The sequence below is a fragment of the Protomyctophum parallelum genome, assembly GCF_964188405.1.
Source record: "Protomyctophum parallelum genome assembly, chromosome: 2".
NCBI classification, from domain to species: Eukaryota; Metazoa; Chordata; class Actinopteri; order Myctophiformes; family Myctophidae; genus Protomyctophum; species Protomyctophum parallelum.
Window position 1 is genome coordinate 63,317,820 of NC_139699.1, and position 18,128 is coordinate 63,335,947.

General features: G+C 42.8%; 1 protein-coding gene across 1 annotated transcript; it reads left to right on the plus strand.

Moving 5' to 3' along the window:
* Positions 1–3,826: 3,826 nt before the first annotated feature.
* Positions 3,827–10,509, plus strand: LOC310879403 (gap junction delta-2 protein-like; the record flags this gene model as incomplete). Its single annotated transcript, XM_083794053.1, has 6 exons — positions 3,827–3,973; positions 4,455–4,686; positions 5,464–5,606; positions 8,237–8,455; positions 9,449–9,513; positions 9,993–10,509. The coding sequence occupies 6 exons, from the start codon at positions 3,827–3,829 to the stop codon at positions 10,507–10,509; spliced, it is 1,323 nt and encodes a 440-aa protein (XP_083650179.1).
* Between the last annotated feature and the right edge of the window lie 7,619 nt (positions 10,510–18,128).

Sequence of the window (18,128 nt, forward strand, 5' to 3'; positions counted from 1 at the left end):
GGGCCGCTGTGGGCGAGCTCTCTCCTCTGTGTCATCAGTGCTCATACCCGAGGCGGGGTTGGAGAAAGGGCCTTTCTGTGTGGAGTTTGCATGTTCTCACCGTGTCCCCCTAGGGTAGGTACCCTCACATGTTCTCCCCGAGTCCTATAGGGTAGGTACCCTCACATGTTCTCCCCGAGTCCTATAGGGTAGGTACCCTCACATGTTATCACCGTGTCCCCGAGGGTAGGTACCCTCACATGTTCTCCCCGTGTCCTATAGGGTAGGTACCCTCACATGTTCTCCCCGTGTCCTATAGGGTAGGTACCCTCACATGTTCTCACCGTGTCCCCGAGGGTAGGTACCCTCACATGTTCTCCCCGTGTCACCTATAGGGTAGGTACCCCCCCCCCCCCCCCCCCCATTAGATAATTGAGTACTACAGACGACTGTTTAAGTTAAAAAACTGTCAATCTGTGTGTGAGAACTGCAGCTGAGGGAGTCAGTCAGGAGCCACGAAGGCCAATAAATACAAGGTGGTGAGAGCTGCTCTTTATAAAACAGAGTTGTCTCATGTTTCACTTGTACGGAACCCTGGAGTGGCCATTGAGATATATATATATATATATATATATATATATTTTTTTTTTAAATGATAATACGAGATCTCAAAATGGGCTCCGTATACTCTTGCTCTGTGCTCAAACTCACTGTTGTATTCTTTCTTTGTGACACCTGCACTCACTCTGCTGCAATACAAGCCCTCCATGTCAGACAGACAGAGGGACAGAGGGACAGACAAACAGACAGACAGAGGGACAGACAGGCAGGCAGGCAGGCACACAGACAGACAGACAGGCAGGCAGGCAGACAGACAGACAGACAGACAGACAGACAGACAGACAGACAGACAGACAGACAGACAGACAGACAGACAGACAGACAGACAGACAGACAGACAGACAGACAGACAGACAGACAGACAGACAGACAGACAGACAGACAGACAGACAGACAGACAGACAGACAGACAGACAGACAGACAGACAGACAGACAGACAGACAGACAGACAGACAGACAGACAGACAGACAGACAGACAGACAGACATCTGAAGTAATAGGGGTCACTGCAGAGGGTTTTATCTGGGGGGGGGCTCAGTCTCAGTGGTTTGATGTGAGCAGACCTTTCAAGGATCTTTTTTTAAAAGCACTGATAACGGCCTTGGCAGGTGGCTAGAGCAGCCGTCACAACAGACAGACAGACAGACACACACACAGACAGACACACAGACAGACAGACAGACAGACAGACACACAGCCAGCTAGGGGTCCTGACACAATTTTTACAGATAGTTGTGGACACCTTCATTTTGTTCACTTTCAAGCTACGGATGTTACTTTCATTAATTCCAGGTATAGAGTCCCACCCAGATGTGTTAACCGCTAACATTTGAACGGCTTTGAGGAGCGTGTGTGTGACAGCGAACATGCTCGTGTGCATCTTGTAACAAAGCGTGCACGCGGCCACATTTATAAGCGTCTCTCCATTAAAGGACGGGCCCATTAGCTTCCCCCGGACTAATCTTCAAAGAATGTTCTATCTCAGTCAGAGAGCGTGCTATCAGTCCGTCCTGCACTGGAGGAATTAAGGGTCCAACGGTCCCCCCAGAGGGCTTTTAAAATGGAAGCCTGAAGACAAGAGGCACGCCACGTGACTCATATGTCAAGTGGTCGTCCAGCCGGCGTGCGTGTGCGAGACGTGCGTGTGTGTGTGTGCGTGCGTGCGTGTGTGTGTGTACGAACGCGCCAACCCCACCGTTATCTGAAAAGGATGAGACGATGGTTCTCTCTCTCATTTCCAATGGGCCGGGGCTCTCAGACCTCTGAGTGCCTGATGTCCACTCACAGCACAACCAAGCCAGCCTGCCAGGCAGGGCTCAGGGCCGGCGGGGGGGGGGGGGGGGGGGGGGGGATAGGGAGGGTAGTCAAGGCTTGACACTCATGGGGACATGGATGTGATTTTAGTTGTAAATGTTTCAATCTGGTGGTGAAGAGGTAGTCTAGATTATCTTCTAGGCTACAGAGCACCTCCTGCAGGATTGTGTTCATCCCAGGAGTGTCCCAAAACTAAAAGGAGAGAGAGTTTCATCCAGTGCATCAAAGGTTGTGAGCGGAGAGGAGAGGTGGATCTGCAGTGGTGGAAGGTAACTAAGTACAATTTTGTAATGATTTGTTTACTTAACTTGCAGTACGGTATATTTCAGATACTTTCACTTCTACTCCAATACATCCCGGATCCAAATATTATACTTGTACAATCATTTGAAAACTTTAGTTAGTTACTTTCTTATAGATTGAATATTTGACAAAACATACAGTAACCACTTCAGCCCTATAATATACATTTCGACCATTTGAAAACAGCCGATCCACAAACAAGCTCACAATTGTGACGGATTGAATTGTGAGCTTGTGGATCTGAAAGTCTCTAAATATAATTATTTAGTTGAAAACTTCAAATGGGACATTCTGTACAGTGAGTATAGGCTTACTTTTACTTTGATGCCAATACTTTTGTACTTTTACTCAACTACATTTAGAATTTCAGACTTTTAACTTGTATTTCTACATTTCAGTATTGACACTTTTACTTAAAGTGCCGTGATTTCTTTTGAACTTTTTCTGTTTTGTACTATGGTATGGTGTGGTGTCTATGGTATGGTGTCTATGTATTTTTGGTTTCTTCTTGAAAGCCTTTCAGTCAAAAGGCCGGCAAAATGACAGTGATATAGTGACATCACAAATTATCATCCCCTCCCCCTTTATCGTACAACAACAGCTGTGGGTGTGGCTTCAGTTCAGGTGGATCATTCACCACCCACCAGGCAAACCAAGCATACTTAGGGCGCATTCGTACATACCGCACCGGAGCACACTCGCCTATTAGTTTGCAATGCATTGCAGTGCGCTCAGTGCGCTATTTCTGAACGCGCCCATAATTGAACTGGTGGGCGTGTCCACATTAAATCGATATTTTAACACTTTCTGTACACCTTTTTTGAAAATAAAATCTTCCTCCTAATATAATCATAGTACCTGATGATCATGTTTTAGGGGCATCACGGCACTCCATCTTTAAAGGTTTCATGACATTCATTTTCATTAATTACACCCAAAAAACCTAAACATTCAGTGGAGTTTCTGTGGTCTGGAGTTTTCTCTGGGGTTTGGAAGACTTTTGAGCTGCAATGAAAACAGGCAAAACAGTGACATCTGCTGGTAAATCCCATTGACATACATGGGATTTGCAAGCGGTGACATCACAAACAGCAGTTAAATCAGAGCACTTGATTGAGCCAGAAAACCCCAGACCACAGAAAATCTACTGAATGTTAAAAGTTCAGGTTTTTGGGGTGCAATTAGCCTGAGCTAACGTGTTAGGTTTCTGGTCTAGAGGGGCGGGTCGCGGCTCAGATTTGCGCACGCCCTGATTGGATCTCATCGATCTGTCCGTCACCCGCGGCCCCTCCTCTCCCCCCTAGTGCAGCGCTACGTCACATCATTTGGAGCGACGCCCACCCGGAAGGGTTGACTCACACTTTTAGACCAGAGCGGCCAATGCGTTCCTCCAGGCTTTACATTTTTGCACCAACAAAAATGAAAGCCTGGTACCGAGGCTAGGGTGCAATTGACTCAACATTATTTGAGTGGTTATCCCACCACTGTGGATGCGTCCCCCCTAGCAGACCGCAGCGCTCCAAGCAGCAGCAGCTCCTCGACCCTCCGCTGCGGGTCAGTGCTGGTCACCACCACCACCACCACCATCAGGTCACCTCCGCCACCATCATGACAGAGTGGACGCTGCTCAAGCGTCTCCTGGACGCCGTCCACCAGCACTCCACCATGATGGGACGTCTCTGGCTGACCGTCATGGTCATCTTCAGGCTGCTCATCGTCGCCGTGGCCACCGAGGACGTGTATGCAGACGAGCAGGCAAGGTTATTATGGTTGACCAAGAATAAAAATAAAACCATTCTGGACTAAATCAAAACTAGAATGAAAATGACTAAACGACAACTAGCTGAAACCGTATTGTGTAAACTAACTAAAGCCAAAGTGAAATTATAGACAAAAGAATAAATTTTTTAAATGCTATATTTTGTTACGTTTATATTACACAATTCAATCCTGCACCTTACAAATAACCCAAAGTATGTAAAACAAATCACACCCGTGTGAAGTGAGGGGCGCATCCATTAATTTGCTCAGACACATATGAGGTAAATGCTCTGTTCATTGTCAGTGGCATTTAATGTGTTTCTAGGACAAGACTCTACACTATAGCTGAATATAGGATATTAGCATTTTCAGAAAGAAAAAAATAACCCAATTAAAATTAACTGAATTAGAAAATAAAATAAACTAAAACTAAACTAAAAATCCCAATGTTTTTTCTAACCCTCGCTGCGGGCAGGAGATGTTCGTGTGCAACACCATGCAGCCGGGCTGCCCCACCGTGTGCTACGACGCCTTCGCTCCCATCTCGCAGCCTCGCTTCTGGGTCTTCCACATCATCAGCGTGTCCACGCCGTCGTTGTGCTTCATCATCTACACCTGGCACAACCTGTCCAAGCTGCCCCACAACGCCAGCCATCAGAGGCAGGGCCAGGGGGGCACAACCCCCGGAGAAGGGGCGGGCTTCAGCGGTACGCCTGTTGTCAACCATTATTATTACATCAGTGGTTCCCAAAGTGGGGTCCTTGAGAGGGAGTTCCAGGGGGTCGCCAGCTAAATGATAGTTAGGAACCAAATGGACCCTCATGGGTCTGTAACTCAGAGAGTGTACAAATGGAACCAAATGGACCCGTTAGGGTCCGTCCATTTGGTTCCATTTGTACACTCTCAGAGTTGAATTAACATTGATTTTTACAATATATTGGGGTCCCAGAGATAGAAATGCCATTAGGGTATCGTAGAATTCAATTCAAACTGTTACCCCAAAAAAATACTTTCTGGCCTTGAGAGCCCATCCAAACAGGAAAGAATGTGATTGCATTAATGCATTAAACTCACTTTGCCACGTGATTTGCCACTCACTTTATGCATACCTGCCTGCCTGCCTGCATATCCTTTATCGCAATTATTTTTGCATAATCTTCAAAAAATTCTAAAATGGAAATAGCATATCTACAAGCTTACAACACGTCACTAAGTGATGTGTTGTAAGACTGTAGATCACTTATATAGGATACGCTATTTTGGACATTTATTTTTATTTTTCCTTTTTTTATTAATTCATGTGTCAGGGATTTCTTTGTACATTTTATTTACAAGTTATTTGTCATTATCTGCGCATTTGTGATTACGAAGCCTATAAAACACAAATAAAACGCAAATAAAACATTTTACATTCTAAAGTCCAAATAAAAAAAACACCCCACAATTAAATCGTGTTATATATATACATGTGTTAACCGTGCCAGCCCTGCTCGGCGGGACGGGGGCGGCGCGGGACGGCGGTCAGGAAGCCTACAACCGGAGCTGTGACTCGGACAGCTGCTCCATCCTCTCCCACAAGCACCTGGGCCACAGCCTGGCCGATGTGCTGGAGGGCCTCAACAACCAGGTGGATATACAGTACGCATGTTGTGTATATATAATATATATGTATGTATTAGTGCTGTCAGGCGATTAAATTTTTTTTATCGCGATTAATCGCATGATTTGTGTAGTTAATCGCGCGATTAATCGCAATTAATCACAAAACCTTTTTTGCTCTAAATTCAATGATGAACTGAAAGAAAACGCTGTATTGTAGAGATGCTCCGATCAGGTTTGACAACATTAATGTTACTTTTTTTATTTACCTTTTTTCCACATGACAAGTGCAATGTGCATTATTTTATGGCTTGCCCATTTTCTCTCTTTTGAATAATTCTGTGCAATTAGCACATTCAACACAAACAACTGTTTCCATAAAACAAACTAACATAGGCTACTTCTCTATAAGCAGAATCATGAATAGGCCTATTTAATTTATACAAAAGGAGAAGAGAGAGAGCAATGTGTTTGTGGCACAAACTTTGTCTAATATTGCTTTAGAGCAGTGGTTCTCAAACATTTTCATGCCAAGAGCAAAGGAACCCCAATATTCTTTCAATCTACAAAGAAAATCCCAAAATCGCTTATAAATTAAATTAAATTACTTACTAATCGCTTATTTGGAAACACTGGCCAAAAACGACCAGTGCTGCTACTATTTGTCTTATTTTGTATAGACCTAGGGCTAGGTGGCTTGTTTCTGCCATAGAGTTATACTGGCAACAACTCTGGCTTCTAGTAGCTAGCTGGTGCGTCTGGCTGCTGCTGCTCGACTCGTCTCTGTTTGTGTACTGTCAGTCCCAGCTCCGTGACTGGGAGATGGGACTGTGGATAGCCTGTTACAGTTAAATCCATAAACAAGTACCACAAAACTGAAAAGTATCGCGACTGTGACCGCAAGTTAGAAACGTGTGTGGCTATAACGAGCCACAGCTGTTTACAATGCGATGCAAAATTAACAGCGGGGGTTTTGCTTTTGGTCGGGATGGATGAATTGCACAGGTTTCTCAAGCTTTTTTGGACTGGAACGTACGACACGAGCAAAACCTTTGTGAAATGTAAATGGAAGGCTGTTACTCCACTTAAAACATCCTAACAAGGGGTCTGGGAAGGGAGTGCATTGCTGGAACCATGTATTCCTCAACATCACGCCTGCCAATCGCTGTGTTTTTTCTTTTTGTGTTAATGCCATAAAAAAATTAGTGCCGTTAATAAGGTGTTGCGTTAATGCATTAATAACGCGTTAACTTTGACAGCATTAGTATATATATATATATATATATATATAGCGGTTCCAAAACTTTAAACTCGTTCAGGACGGGGGAACCCCTTTTGGTGCAGTTTTAAGCAGTATGTTAGACTTTAGCTGTAGAAAAGTAGCAGATCTACAAGCCTGTAGCCGTTCCTCGCTTCCTGTAGCGGTGCTTGTAGATCTGCAAGCACCATAGATCTGCAACTTTTGAAATATCTTGAAAATGTGGTGCAAATCTTTGAATATATATTGTTTCAGAGCGAACGTTTTTAACTCAAAACTCAAATTCACAAAACATATTTTCAGATGGGGGTCGGCGGCCAATTACATATAGTTTTCAGGGTCCTTGACATGAAAAACTATGAGAACCAATGACATAGAAACAGGTTTTTCTGAAAACTGTCATGATTTAGACATTTTGTAGAAATGGGTTCTTGACATCCAAAAGAGCAATTAGAAGTTTGCCCGGGATCCAAACTATAGCGAACATAGCATATCTACACGCTCACAACACGTCGCTTTGTGCCGAATTAGGAGCTTGTATAGATGAACTAATTTCACTACTTTTTCTACTGTAAAACAACTGTTGAATTTGTTTCGAATTCATGAAAATCTTTGCTTTTATGGGAATGTTTTTAGATATATTTTTTTAAATAATCAAAAACAAAATGTGGCAAAAACAAATAATAAAGGGACCCATGTGTCCGCGGCCCACAAAGGGTCCAGACCCAGTGTTTGGGTACCAGTGATGTAGACAGATGCCATGCAGGTCATTATTGATCTGCCATCCTATACAGTGTTTATAATTTCCATGAATACGTTGTTGTTCGGGGCGCATACGTTGGTTAGACATACTAACAGTCTGACAGGCAACACCGTCCGACAACACCGTCTCTCCCAACATGCGTGGCCGGTTACAACTAACCCGTGGCAGGTTACAACCCGTCTGGAGTAAAAAACACTCAGTATACAAGGCTTCACAAGGTACAAAGGCCCCAGTGAGATGGTCCAAAATTGCAGATATTTGAGTGAGCACCACGGACAGACTGACAAACATTGCATTATAACAGGTGCTTATAGTCCCTCCTACCGGATATACTTTTCATCAATCCTAAAGAATGGCAATTTCAATGCATTATGTATTACCTTGTGTTGACCTTGCTTACTGTAAATCTCTCTGGATTAAAGGAGAATTTCGGACTAGAAGGCTTTCATATACCTTTCTTTGTAGTTGTTACGTCCCCACCAAAGAGGTCCAGGTGTTATTTTGTGCAAAAGCTCATCATTGGTTATTTCCCCTACCATAAGCCCTCAATGAATAAAGTTAAGAAAGACTTCTAGTCTGAAATCAGCCTTTAAGAGCATCTGCTAAATGCCTAAAAAATGTGTAAATTGTAAACCAGAGCCTGCAGAGAGGAGACCCCAACACCGTGGTGTCATTGGACCAGGTGCCGCTGCGCATGTGCAGGGAGGGCGTCGGGGGCGCGCCGGCCCGCCGTCCCGCCGCCACCGCCACCGCCTCCGGAGGGGTGCTGTCCAAGTGCTACGTGTTCCACGTGTGTCTGCGCGCCGTGCTGGAGGTGGGCTTCGTGCTGGCGCAGTGGATGCTGTTCGGCTTCCAGGTAGAGTGTTGTTGATTTCGTCGACTTAACTCATTCTCTGCTCTGTACGATGTGTCACGACCTCCCAGTTTCTTAGCGGACACTCTAAATACAAGGCCACTGTCTGGTCACAAAAAAACGTCATTGAATATTTTCCCTCCGTTCACACTATCTTTAGCGATGTTTTTTTAGCTGCGTTTATCTCAGATTGAGGTGATCATATAGAACATCCATGTTTAGGTCGCGGTACTGTATAAGTAACCCGACTCCGCCAGCTGGTGGCAGCAGTGAGTTCTGGCGGAGTCAGGTTACTGTATTAGCGCTTCTGATGAAAACCAAAGTAGCTAAAGTGGCTGCCCCGGAAATGATTGATTGTTAATTACGGTTGACCAAATCAGCTGGTGGCTCTTCAAAGTAAGGGCTTATGGTCTATGGTGGTCTACGGTGGTCTATGGTGGTCTATGGTGGTCTACGGTGGTCTATGGTGGTCTATGGTGGTCTATATGGTGGTCTTTGGTGGTCTATGGTGGCACAGACACGACTAAAACTTGACCTTAAACCTGGTGCTTAAAGTTAAAACTGTGATGAAAAATGTTTCGTTTTACTATGTTTTTTCACGGATGAAAACGAAATAAAAGCTAAGCTATGATGACTAAATATATTGACATTTTCGTCAAGAATTAAAAGCTATACAAAAATGTTAGGGTAGGGACTGGTGGAGAAGAGAAAAGTATATATATTTTTTTGGTTGCATTTTCAGAAGTGTAAAAATCTGCCATTACGAAGCAACCAAGTGTAAAATGACTTGTGTCTTTTACTTAAATTGGATATTCGTCCACTAGTCACTTCCCAATATTTTACTCAATTGTCAACATATTTAGTCTTAGTTTTTGTCATCATGGCTTAGTTTTTATCTAGTTTTACTTCAGTTTTCCTCGGTGTAAAGCGGTAGTCGACAAACCTTTTTTGTCACAGTTTTAGCCGCCGAAATCAACACTAGTTCCTTTGTTCCAGGTGCCGGTCCATTTCCTGTGCTCGTCGGCGCCCTGCGCCCAGCCAGTGGACTGCTACGTGTCCAGGCAAGCTTATCATAGTTCAAAATGTACTTCATTAACTAAACTAAATTAAAAAACTAATAACAAATAACAAATAAATAAACACTAACTAAGTGAAACTATATTGTTCATAAAACTAACTAAAACAAACATTGGAATTAAATTATAGACAAAGAAATGATCTAGACAAAATGCACGTAGTTTTCTTTTGTGGATGTATGGTTGGTGTTTCTTCTGTAACTGAATGCTATCTTTTGTTATATTTTATTACAATACTTAGCTATTCAATATCACACCTGACCATAAAACAACTAAAACTAATACTGGAAACTAATAAAAACAAAATAAAAATAAATTGCATTTAAAAAAATAAAAACTAATAAAAAACTAGCAAATCTGCGAACTAAAAACGAATTAAAACTAACTAGAATTAGAAAAAAAGCATTATTCAAAACTAACTATATAGCTAAAACTATTCTAACATTGTTGTCTCCACATCACAGGCCCACGGAGAAGACCATCTTCCTGCTGTTCATGTACTGCGTGGGCGTGTTCTGCATCGTGCTCAACCTCCTGGAGCTCAACCACCTGGGCTGGAAGAAGATACGACGCGCCGTCAAGGCCAGGGAGGAGCAAGGAGGAGGCTCTCCGTGGGCTTCTTCTTACCCGCCGGGGGCGATGAAGAAGAAAGGGATGATGGGCTACGAGACCTTCCCTGCTCCCGACAGCGACCCCTCGTCTCTGCACTCCTCCCTGCAGGGGGGCTTCAGGGACGTGACCAGCACCGCCTCGCTGCCCACCCTGGACCTGGTGGTCGGACACAAGCCCGACTGGACGTGCGCGGGGAACTGCGGTGGTGGTGATGCTCCTCCGTTGTTCAATAAAGAGCCCAAGTTGAGAGCTCAGACGACGACTAAGAAGCAGGACTCCCACAGAGGAGAGAGGCAGCCGCTGAAGGGCAAACGGATCGAGGGCAGGGACCGGTCCGATAAGCACAGGAGCACCGAGGTCTGGATATAAATGACCACCACCACTGTTTAGTTGGGCCCCTTTTTCAGCCGAAAGAACTTTGGTTTTAGAACTGGTTCCGTTCTAGATTCTTGAAACCTCTATGCTTTCACAGAACCGGCGGCCATTTTTGTTTGTTCCAATTCATTTTCAGTGGAAAGAAACGCGCTGAACTGGTTCAATATTAGGCAGGAAAACAGAACCAAACAACTGGTTCAACCCTGGTAGGAGAGGGGCCTTGGGAAGAACAGAACGGTATACGTCTTGAGCAGTGGTTCCAAAACTTTGAGCCCAAAAGAGAAATTTGATGTTTCACTGGGTCCCAAACTAGTGAACATGTGGCAATGTGGCACGAAGCTTGGGTTAGATCAGCTATTTTCACTACTTCTTAAACATTTATTTTCTAATTTATGGAATTTCTTTGATTTTTCATTGATTTCTTCATGAAATTGCTAAAAGAAAAATCATTGAATTTTGTTTTTAATTCATGAAAATCTTAGCATTTTGGGGAATGTTTTTCTTTTTTTTTTTAATGTTTTGTAACAATTTTAAACAAAATGTAAGAAACCAAAAATAAAGGGAACCATACTAATGTAAATGGGCAAATAAAGGAAAAACGCGCCCTTTTTTCCTGAGTCAACAATATGTCTCGAGAGACTAGGGAAATAGTGATATAGAGCACCAAAGTCAGAAGGAATGCTGCTGAGTAATTTAGTTCTGATTGGCCAAGCCTGCCTGTTATTACCCAGCCAAATAATTACATTTTCACCAGAACCAAACTGTACCAAATATGAGTGACTGACTATCATAAACGATACAGAGCAACCAAGACAGTTTGTGTATATTTTTGGACCACAATGCTTATATGAGACGATTTTACGATGACCTAATGTTATTCTCCATTGAGAAATTACTTCTGTGAACCAGGGGATGGGTGATCGAGTGACATCAGGACTTCGGTACTGTAAGTCATCCAAAATGTTCCCCATTTTAGTGGATGAGACCGAAAATCTTAAAACGTGATCTAAATCAATCCGTCCAATTCTAATCAAAGATTATGTTTTTGACGGCCCATCGCGGTCCCGTCGCTAGTCGCATTATACATTTGTGGCGTTAACTTAGATACAATTAACCTCTTATGTAAGTATGCTAAGTAGGCTACTCCATGTGCATACATGTGTCCGTTATCACCTGAGAGTTACACCTGTTGTAGCCAGTTTCTGCCACAAAACATTAATTCTGAGGCTGACAGAAAATCTGATCTACAGTATATGTTAAGTGTTGTGAGTGTGTAGATCTGCAATTTTGGAACAAAGCTTGACAATCTTTGGAAAATGTGAGTATGGCCTACTTTTACTCCAATTGTGTGTATTGGTCTTCATAAACCCACACAACTCGGCCGCGGTCGAGATCATAGATTTCACAATGCCACGCCAGACTTCCTGGTCCTTCATTGCCACCCAGTTCCCGCTTACTGATGCATGTGTCCCTAGCGATGACATCAGGGAACGACAGTTTTCTACCTCTGGTCTACTTTGAGTGCAGGATTACAGAGAAGGAAAGATATAACCTCCTGATCAGCTCTGTAGAAGTGGCCGGCAAACTGTGTTCTTCTGGATCGGATTAGTGAAGATTCAGAAACACAGGGAAGGTTGCCGTATATTAGAGAAGTTGATGGGTGGCTCTTCCAAGAGAGATTTGAAGCTTCAAAATAAAATAAAAATATTTATAGGCTATTATTTTTTTGGCTTGAAGCAAGCCCACATTGTTTCTTCAGGAACAATATTTTCTAGTTATGTAGGCCTGTTGTTTTTGCCCTTGGTATTTTAGAATTTGTCTTTCTTTTTTGGTACTGGTTGCACAGCACCTTGTTTCAACTCTGTTGTTTTAAATGTGCTTTATAAATAAAGTGGATTGGAGGCATTTCTTTACTTTATAGGCTACTTCTACTCCACTAAGGTGTACATTTACTCATTTGAAAACTTTAGTTTACTACAGTAGCTACTTGGTAGATTTTTTATTAACCACTTCAGCCCATACTGTGTTACTATATTATTTGAATATAGCCTATCTACAAGCTCACAATGTGCCGTGAGCTTGTGGATCGGCTATTTTCAAATGTTTTTTGTAAGTATTTTGAAATTTGAAATGGGACATTTCTGTATAGCCTAATGGGCAACCCCCTTGTCACCAGGCTTTCCACCTCGGAGGGAATATATATATGTAGCCTATAATGGGTATTGGGTAGTTTTACTTTTGGTAAATTGGTACTTTAAGTATATTTTTATGCCAATGCTTTTGTACTGTACATTTTGAATACCAGACTATTTATTGTAACAAGTGTTTCTAAATGGCAAGTACTGAACTGTATACTTTCTTTTAAGTAGATTTAAACATTGGAGTACTTTTTCCACCACTTAGTGGCAGTGGTTATTCTCATATACTAAAATGAAAGCCTGGGTATCGAGGCTAATATACTGTAGCCTACATCAGTGGTTCTCAACCAGTGGTCCGGTAACCGAGGCTACTAAGCCAGTGGTCCTTGAGGAGGTTCCAGGTAAACCTGACTCCACCACATGGTGGTACTATTGAGTTCTTGCCATCTGGTGGAGTCAGTAGGTTAGTTCCATGTGGTCCCCAGCTAAAAGAGTTCAGTTGGTAATGAATGGACTTCACTCAGAGCGTAAAATACGCTTTCAAGAGTAAAATTGCATTAGTTAAACTGCATTACTTAATATACAAGAAGTCTAAACTATTTAGAATAGTTTTGATCATTTGCCCGTTATCTCTCAAAATGGCTTTATACCACATCAATGCAGCATGCATGTATAATGGAACCAGGGAACAAATCTTATCCAAAATATTTAAGTCCTGGGTCTGAGGCGCTAAATCTCATCGAATGGTGGTCTGTGGCTCAAATGCGGAATAATGGCCCATAATATGAAAGGCTGAAAACCACTGGACTAAAGTAAACTACAGCGTCTGTTTGCCTTGCACAGGCAGGTACAGTATACAGAGGCCTGTCACTTCCATTTTACACAATTATGGAGGAAACTTCACAGCAGTTAAGGAAAAATTCTACAAAATGTTTATTGAAAAGCAAGACAGGACTATAAGAACATTGTACAATCTCTCAAGGGGGAATGTGGGCTCATTTGTTTTAAAATAAAAATACAGCTTTCTGGAAGCTAGCCGCCGTGACTCGTCCCTCTTTCACAGTTGGTCTCACCTGCAGAGGTAGATTGTGACATTACCTGAGAGAGTTGATCTGGGGCAACGCCAAAGAAAGAGGAAACGCATGCTGAAAACCTTCCCTTAGTCGACTAAAGGCCTCATTTATACTTGGTTGCAGAGTGTGGCTCGCCTAGAACGGATTCTCAAGTGGAAAAACACGAAATGGAGACACTGGTGCAACGGAGTATGAATAAGAGTTTTAGGTTTGAAATCTGGTTCGTAGCCCATGCAGGTAGAACAACAAAGGTGGTACAAGGATGTGCTTACAAATCATTGCAATGGGTCTAAAAAACAAAAAGAATCATCATGAGGGATAGAAGACAACACACATCAAGAAAAACATTAACGGCAACGAATCCTGGCAAAACTACAAGCAATGTGAGATGGCCAAAAGGTGAACAGAACATAAATTCAAGCTGATTTGAACATGAACCAAATGTACGACTTTCCCGTTAAGCTAGTCTTTCATCCAACTGGTAATCCAACAGAAACAGGAGCACAAAATGTTAATAAAGCGCACATTTACTGGTCTTTTTAACTTAATTCTACTAGCCAAATTATACATTAGATATTGTATAAAGGAATAATCAAACCTCAAGAGCTTAAACATGTTTCTTCCCCATTTCTGTACCGTTCAGCAATCAACTTGTCAATCATTCCCAATTACTTTACAAAATGGAAAAATACTCATGATTTGGAATAGCTTAAATGAATGAATACACAACAGAACACGATGACCACAACTGCAGGTGTCTTCCGTAATCCAAGATAAAAATTCAACAAATCATAACTGACTTTTTCTTCTCGCCCCTTTTGCATAATGCACAGCAATTAGAAGTTCCAAGTTAGAATCAAGTAGGCAACTGGTCAGTGGTCAGTTAATCTCCTCCACTCGGAGGCTGAGGCGACCCCAGTAAGCTGACCCCAGTTCAGTGCTTAGGGACAATAATTCCAATTCATAGGTTTAAATTGAGTCAACATGTGCACACTCAGTTCAGTGAATAAACAGGAACGTCATCTAAGGCAGGGTATAATAGGGTTCTTGTGTGGCCATATATGGGCATAATAAGTGCATATTTCTACCTGTCTCACCAATAGTTTGAAACCCTGTTATCAACAGACATGGGAATGGTTTGTGGAATGGAGCCTAAAGCCCAATGAAATATAGTTGTAAGTAATTGCAAGGAGTTGCATGGCGACCCTCTGGTGTGGTTAGGGCTCAACAGCAGGCGGTAAGAGAATATAGGCTACATCTATGCCAATAATAAACACTGCGAGCAGCCATCACTTGATGTAGCTGCCATAGAGCAAAACCAGGCTGGTTTTATATAGTTGTACAAAGGCTAAGATAGTGATTTTATGTAGGTAATCAATGTAGGCATGCACAAGTTGGCAAGCCTTCCTTGGAGACAAGACGTCAGCCATTTGACGAAATGCATTACATGACTATAAGCCTTTGGTCCATCTGGAGTCAGTGCAAGATTGATGGGAGGGTTGGACTTCCAACTCTCACATGATCAGGAGGACTGATACATAATTATATGAATTGCAGTGTCTATTGCTGCTGGAATGACATGAACACATCAAAGAGGGCAAGATCCAGGAGAAACAAAGGCGTAAAAAAAGAAAAAGAGCAAACCAGTTTTCAATATTAAGTTAGAAGGCTCTCCTTTTCTTTTAACAACGAAAGGTCAATTTGTATGTGGCTAATTAAACATTTCCCACCGAATATGTCCATTTTCACCTGTAACGAACATGCCGAGAATAGGGATCTTAGGGTTCACGTGATTAAACCAGACAACCAGCGCAAAACGTAGAAGACTCGTAGTTTTCAGTTTTCCTGCACCGCACTTAACTTTCCAGTACGTTTCCCCACTTTGTGAATACTTATTTTCCCTCTCAGCCATCCTCACTAGATGGGACTAAAATACACTATGTGTTCATCTTAGGTTTTTGTTGTTGCTGATAATTTTTCTTGGACAAAAATAATAACTTGGGAGGGTCACTCACAAAATGGCTGCAGATGGGAGCCGAGAGACCAAATCAATATAAGACCCGTGTATGACCGCAGTCTGTAAGCTCACATAGCCCAACATTCATCTGAATAAGCACGCAGACAGCAGTGCCCACCGCAGAGACCATTCAGGGACTCAACCCGGAATAGTCAGCAAAAGTGAGTCACTTTCTTTTCCGAAACCCCAAAACAGGGTTGAGAATCACTACTAGAGCCGTACAAATCTTATGGGGGGGTCCCTGGCATTATTTCTTCAAATGGGGGTCCGTGGGCTAATTAGTGTCAATTTGGGGGTCCTTGCCATGAAAATGTTAAGGACAGTTTTTAATCAACCTGATTAACAACTGAAAGGAGAACACATCAAAACAGAACAGATACCCTGTAGCCGCTCCAACTCCAAACACCACCGCTCTGCTTTCAGGAATGGAAACATTGCATGCATTCGCTCTTCTAATATGCAGCCTAACATCCCGTTTATGGATCCTAACATCCCGTTTATGGAATTCCAATTCAGATTCTAACAACAAACAAGACTACGTTAATAAGTAAGCATCTCCTGACGATATCCATCCGATATACTCCCATTCTTTTCACCATTATTATGAATCCTCCTGTAAATTAGCTTTAATTATTTCCAATACAAGAGATATGCTGCAGAGCAACAACGACAAGAGGCGCGCAAAAACAAAAACAAAGGCTAGTATTGAGTCAGACTTCGATTTAACCGCATGTTAATTTCCTATGAAAATACAATTATGGTAGAAAAACAGGGAGTACAAAGTGCTCGCCACAAAGCCAATTATTACAACCAATGTACAACGTGTCGGTGAAGTACTAGAATAGAATTATCCAGACAATCATTGAACTCTTGATAAATCATCTCCCACAGACGCACGCACACACACACACACACACACACACACACACACACACCTCGCCCCTTTGTGAGATCCAGATAGTCCTAGACGTAAAAAACAAACAAAAAACACGCTCATCTCCACTGAAGATGCTTTTTGATTTCATCTAGTTTTTAGACTATAGGCTGTAAAATCTAGGGGACCAGAATGCTACAGGCTCCATCCACACAGAATAACTTCCTTCACAGGTGTCACAGATGACAATAATGAAGGCTCTGTTCCAGTCTGGTCAAACAGAGTCAGGGTGCTGCTGCTATTGTGCTCACTGGAAACACTGCTACACCAGTGGTTCTCAAAGTGTCCTTGAGTGGGTTTCCAAATGGGTGTGTAACTCTGAGTGTGTACAAATCCATGTGGTTCCATTTGTAGCCCATGGGAGAGAAATCCGTCATGGTGCTAGCAGGCATTGGGAAGAGACAGAAGGGCTTTGAAAAGGATTCCGTTGTTCTTGGGTTCTCCTGGTGAAGTGGTGATACAGAATGATGAGGCACTCTGAAGCAGTGGTTCCCAAGGTGTCCCCAAGGGGTCCCCAGCTAAATGATAGTTTTTGTACACTCCAAGTTAAATTAACAGTGATTTTACAATATAAATTGGGGGTCCCAGAGATAGAAAGCATGTCAAACAGCGGGTCCTTGAAATGAAACAGGTTGAGAATCTCTGCTAGAGCAGTTTAAAAAAAAAACTTCTTATGGGGGTTCCTGGCATATCTTTTCAAATGGGAGTCAGCGGGATAATTAGTGTCAATTTGGGTGAAGGTCAAGCTGTTATCTCCAGTGAACAGGAGAATAACAGCAGGGTGATGCAGACACGAGTGTTATGTTCTTTGAATGCATAAGCTAATTAGGGGCTTTGGTTTCCGATTTGCAGGCAGTTTGAAATGAGAACCTCCAGAGCCCAACCAGGAGTGTCAGGTGAGACATCCTCCATTTTACTTCATTTGTTGGCTCGTTTGCATTCCGTACTGTGCATCATCATGTCGGCCGTCTAATGTGTTCTATAGGTCGTGCACGGAATCCTCTTTAGTATTCCCAGGTCCTCAACTAAAATACACTCGTGTTACAGGCCTGTAAGGGTTTCTTTGGAATCCGTACTCACAATCACTGAACATTATGCTGTTGAAACTGTCCAACTGGGCACATATTTTTCTGTTGTGTGTCGAGGTCAGACGAGCTGTCAAGGTACGACAAAGACAGCCTGGGTGGCGAGGGCTCAGAGTACTGCTTCGAGGAGGTCAGGGCCATAGACATAAAAAGGTAGACGCCCCTTTCGGCTGTGGAGCGTATGTGCTCAAGGGAGTGCTGTACCTAGATTTATCTAGCCGTCTTCCACGGCTCTCCCAGTCCTGGACTAATCATGAGCTGGAACAAGATGCCATTGTTGCACCGTGGGAGCATTGACCACTACCGATAATCAAGATGAATTATGGGGTAGCACCAGGGGGGCAGTCAGACAGATAGCACTCTGAG